Source organism: Heteronotia binoei, chromosome 3 (assembly GCF_032191835.1).
Source record: "Heteronotia binoei isolate CCM8104 ecotype False Entrance Well chromosome 3, APGP_CSIRO_Hbin_v1, whole genome shotgun sequence".
Lineage (NCBI taxonomy): Eukaryota > Metazoa > Chordata > Lepidosauria > Squamata > Gekkonidae > Heteronotia > Heteronotia binoei.
Genome location: NC_083225.1, coordinates 161,858,179 through 161,863,692, shown reverse-complemented (window position 1 = coordinate 161,863,692; position 5,514 = coordinate 161,858,179). Strand labels below are relative to the sequence as shown.

The 5,514-nt window shown below is 45.1% G+C and overlaps 1 protein-coding gene across 1 annotated transcript; it reads right to left on the bottom strand.

Annotated features, from left to right (window-relative positions):
• Window positions 1-1,565: 1,565 nt before the first annotated feature.
• On the bottom strand, window positions 1,566-5,182 carry GPR12 (G protein-coupled receptor 12). Its single transcript, XM_060234759.1, has 2 exons — window positions 5,156-5,182; window positions 1,566-4,308 (listed from the first exon to the last, which is right to left on the bottom strand). The coding sequence occupies exon 2, from the start codon at window positions 4,289-4,291 to the stop codon at window positions 3,287-3,289; it is 1,005 nt and encodes a 334-aa protein (XP_060090742.1). The 5' UTR covers window positions 4,292-4,308; window positions 5,156-5,182; the 3' UTR covers window positions 1,566-3,286.
• Window positions 5,183-5,514: the final 332 nt, after the last annotated feature.

Genomic DNA, 5,514 nt, shown 5'->3' with positions numbered 1-5,514 from the left:
TAATATTAATAGTTGTCTCTTATTGCATGTGTGTTTGTTGGGGTGGTGTATAGAGCACATGGAAGTCATGAGGCTCTTTTAGCTAATGGTAAATGTGAATGCAACTCCCCAGGAGCCAAGGAGCGAGTCCCATTGTGTCAAAATCACAAAAATGTCGCAGTCATCAGAATAACAAGGAATAAGGACCAACTCAAGTGCTGTAACTGAGCACTCGTAAGGAGGTTTACTCAGAAGGAAGTACCATGATATCCTGTGAGAATAATATAGGAATTGCATCCTTATGATTGCAGCTTTAACTGAGGAGGCACAGCCCAAATGCAGGGTCCAAACAAACTAAACTTTTAGGGCAGGAATTGCTCATTTTAAAAGAGTGCTCTGTGGGGAAGAGAGAAAAAACAGCACCCTACATGAAAAAGTTAGCACGTATTGGAGAAAGCACTAGACCAGAAGATTCCCCACTTGGAAAATGAGGCAACAGACTCTACTGTACTCTTAAGACTTTGCTATGACTAACTTTGTAAGAATGAATCAGCCCTTCATTTATTTAATAAGATGAATATCAGCAACACGGTAATTTCTTCCATCTATATATTATACAGCTTCTTCTTTTAAAATATAACTTTAAATATTTCTGTTATACAATTAAAAAAATTTTCATGGTTTGTACAGAAACATACCAAAGAAACAATATAATGTATCTCTTTAACATTCAGAAGACATGTAAACTCAAGTTAATGCATAGCAATCACACTCTTTTGACATACATTCTAGGTCCAGGCTCATATACTTCTGACTCCTCATAACACTGTTTTTCTCCCCCTCCCAAGGGGATCTGTCTCTCTTTCACTGTCCTATAATTCCTCACTCTCCCATAATTCCCTATACTGTGCTGTATGTGTGTTTCCTGACTGAAGCTGTCCCATGTTAAATTGCTGTTTGCAGTCAGTGAAAGGCACAGAATCAGTAAACAGGAGGAAGTACTACTAGCTGTACAGGAGAGGTAAAAGAGTGTTTCTCATTCTCCTGTAGCCCCCAAGTTCAGTCTGCTCTGACTCCTTAGCAGAGAGGCATAGAAGCCCAAGGTTGGGGTTCTGACTGACACATACCTGAAGAATCTCCCCTCTCTGGCTCATGCAGAAATAGACACACTGACATCTCATCAAAATGATTAAAATTTCATTTGATGAGTTAGCACAAATGCCCTTTAAATGCCATTTACAGAAGAAATCCCAACAACCTCAATATTTCTCCAGCAAGATTTTTCATTTGTAAAGAAAAAAAAAGATAAAACTTTTCAACTACAAAAGTGTGTTTTGTCTCATGATGTAAAACATAGTTTTCCTCAGGGGTCCACAACATGATGTCCACCAACACCTTTTCTGGTGCCCACCAAATCATTTTAGGAAGTTGGTGGGGCCAGGTACAGCTTTTGCCCAGCAAGCCTTCTGATTGACTATTGCAGATTTGATTGGCTGTTTGGTTTTTTTAAAATGTTGTTCTGGCAGCAACTGCCACCAAAGCACAAAGATCAGCACTGTTACTGACGTTAAGTTGTGGCAATCATTTTGTGGCTAGACCTGCCTCTTGTGGCAGCCATTTTGTTGCTGCAAACACCATGCTGTGTCAGAATTCCAAATGTGCCTGCAGGCTTAATAAGATTGGGAACCCCTGGTTTAACTAGTTAAGGCAATGACCTCCAAGACAAGAACTAATATCCTAGGAAGAAACAGAATGACATACATATATTATTGCACGTCAAAAGAAGTAATGAATTTACGTACAGAACTGCTAGAAAACCAGAAAGGGTACCAATTTCATCTGTATTTCACTAGGCAAAGTAATGGAATGGATATCAAAATTCCAGAATTCGAGGTCAAAACAGAGATAATGCACAAAAACCTATGACAAGCTTCACAGATCATGTTGAAAATGTTAACTCCTGAATTTAAGTAAGTTATTTCATTACATTGCTCTTGTAGTCTGGAAGATGGATATAAAAAGAAATTACCAGCTCACTGAGTAATTTTGTCATCAGCCTGCATGCCTGCTCGTGTGCAGCGACATCTCGCAGGATGGCTTGAATACTGGGTTTGGCAAACTACACAACCAGAAGGAATTGTTACTCACCCAAAGTGTGTGGGTGAGTGGCTAACTAACGACAAGACTGCCTGAAAGATTTCGTTTGAGAAACTGAATATACTGATCTTTATTCCTGGAAGGGGGGGGATCTCTTTTATTGCAAATTAGTTGCACAAAATTAGTCGATGCTAACAGGGTTGCTAAAGATCCCTATTCGATGTACAGTTTGGCTTATATTAACAGGAACGCTGGCTCTTTTCTGTCTTTCCAAGACCAAAAAATTGGGGAGGGGGGGAATACATGCAGCATAATTGATTGAAATTATGTAAACAATTTGGAAAGAGGCTAAATTTTTGCTTGTTTCAGAGAAGTGATAGGAAAACAGAGGTCACTTCTGAAGTTACATTTTAAGCAAACTTCTGCGCATGGCGTTCCTTGCAGGATCAGGTACCATGCACAGAGAGCATATGCAAACAGACACCTGAATGCACACATCTCCTTTGTGATGTATACCCAGAAACAGGCCTTTCAATACACCATGCATTTTTATCTGTCTTGCAAGGCAAACAATGAAGTACATTCCAGCCTAATGTCTTAAGCACAAGGCCATACTGCGTATGAGTATCTCTGGATCACGGCAACACATCTTAAGAACCACATGCAACTCTTCGGAAACAGTTATACATCTCTTTTAAAAAGTAATATCAGAAATAACCCCATGACAGACAGTTCTACTAATGTCAATGGAACTGCTCTACAGAAAGTTGGTTGTGGGTTGCAGACTTGGCCCTGATTAAGAGCCCCACGCATGTTCTGATTCACACCCAGAGCTCCAGTGCAAGTGGACTCCTCATTCACTCCAATGGAGAAAGCAGATCTGCACATAACATCCTTTCCTGTGCAAAGGTCTGCCCCCTTCATTGAAAGAACAGCAAATGCTTGTGAAACAACCCATTGGGTTGAAGGGAACTGGTCTAGCTGTACATCAACAGAACCTGAGCTACACGTAGAAGTTGGCAAAAGATCACCTTGCTTCCAAGAATGCTCCTGGAACAACGTAAGATGGTTTCGTTCGATCAGCAGGATTCCTCTTTCTGCAAAGGCCAATACTCCCTGTGGACTGAGTATGCATTTATGTACAATGTAATGAAATGCAGCAAAAGCGACATAACACAATGCCCTAAACAAAGCCCCCCCATTCACTTAATCAAACATCACTGGGTGATCTTGCTCTCGCAGAAAGGTTAGAAGGGATGCAGCCACAGCAGATGAGCCAGAGTGCTTTTTGTATTTCTTGATTTCGGAAAGCATAAATCACAGGGTTGATGATGGAATTGTACGTGGCTGGAAGGAGGGTAGCATAGGTATATATAGAAGGATAGGTATAGTCAGCTATTAAAGAATAGAGGGTAAAAGGCATCCAGCACGCAGCAAAGGTCCCCAGGATAATGGCTAAAGTGGACACTCCTTTTCGAGTCGTCACGTAGTGGGAAGTGGCCAGGAAATGGTGCTGCAAGGCTATCTGATGGGCATGGCGCATCACGATCTTACAGATCTGAATGTACAGCTGCAACATGAGTGCAAACATAAGCAAGAAAGAGACAGAGAGGATGGCCGCGTTATTCTTAGTGAGCGGCCGGATAACACTGCAGGTGGATTCGTCCTGGAGGCAGTTCCAGCCCATGATGGGCAGCAATCCGATACAGATGGAAGCTCCCCAGAGCAAAACGAGCATGATATAGGTGAAAGTGACGGTCCTCTCGGAATTGTAAGTCAAAGCATAATAAAGTGAGAGGTAACGGTCGACGGTGATGGCCAGCAAGCTGCAGACTGAGGCCGAGAAAGAGGCGACGATTAGTCCCACCGTGACCAGCTTAGTAGCTTCAGACTGGAGAAGGTAGGCAAGAATAAAATTGAAGATCAATCCAATCCCCGCTAAGAGGTCTGCCAGGGCCAGGCTGCCTATCAGGAGGAACATAGGGGCACGAAGACTAGGATTGTGGAAGATAATAAGGACCACCACGGCATTCTCGCAGGAGATCAGGGTCCCTGAGGTACACAGCACAATGTCCCAAGGATTTACTATAAACTCAGGCTCGGGGTCACTGACAGGAACCAGAGAGGTGACAGCGGCCGAAACATTCTCTGTGGCACCGGCTTCTAAGTGATCCCGAGGCAGCCACGTTAAATTAACCTCCAGGTCTTCATTCATATTTAAACCCCGTTCTTCTTCAATGAAAAAACAATTTTTTAAATGTTGAGGTTCAGCACTTATTCAGCAGCATGCATATATGTATATATATATATATATATATATATATATACACACACATATATATATTAGACAGCTAAATAAAACCAGCAGGCACTTTAATACATCAACATTACAGCACACAACAATGACGGCAAACACTTAATTTAAAACTCTTCCTTTTTTATTTATAAAAGGGGGAAGGGAAGAAAAGGACAGGGGCTGCAATCTCCTCCCCTCTTATCAAAACGAAAGAGAAATGCAGGGACGAGGGGAGAGAAGGGGCTAATAAAATACCACAGGAGAGCTAGAATTGTTTGGCAGACTTTTTCCGAAGAAGGATTTGAATACAGACATGGGTATCCGCGCCGGTTTGCCACACTGTCTGGAAGCAGCCCGGAGCTGGAAGCAAGAGGTCCACCATGGCTCCGCTCTTCCAATTAATGCAGCCATCACCCCACAAGCAACCCGTCGCGGGCGCCCTACAGCGCAGGCTTTCTTGACCTCGATTAAGAGGAGAAAGTCTTGCAACTCCCAAGGCAGCGGCCGTGTCCTTAGCAGCATCTACGGCTCAACGGATCGTGGGGGCACCGCTGCTGCAGAGCTTTTATCGCCCCCCCCCCCGGCACTGAATCGGCAGCAAGCGGGGCGGTGGGGGATGAGCATAGAGGCTGGAGGCGAACGGAGGAGGTATCATGCAGAGGAATGGTGGCGGTGGCTATGCCTTAACCTCCCACAGAGAGACGCATGGAGGCGATGGATATACATACACAGAGACGAGCACAACAGCCAGACAGCGGGACTAGCCCTCCGAAGGTTCGTCACCTTGGCTTCTCCTCTGGAAGAGGAGAAGGAAGATCCCCGTCTCCTTTCTATGCAGCAGCAAGGCAAGGGGCGGCTGCTGCTACGGACGGTTCTTGCACGCTCATTGTTTTGCACAGCGCAGGCACAAGCAGGGCGAAGCAGCCGCCGGCGCGAGCTCCAAAGTGGGGCTTCTGCAGAGAAGGAGCGCAGGTAGCTCGAGCCCAGCCGCCGTTTCTGCGCCGGCCCCGGGTGCACGCGGCGCTTGGCGCAGACGGAGCTAGGCGCAAGCACGCGCACAGCGGAGGGCCAGCAGGGGAAGGCAGGCAGGCAGGCAGGAGGGCGCGCCGCGCTCGGCACCACGTGAGCCGCTGGGCTAGAAA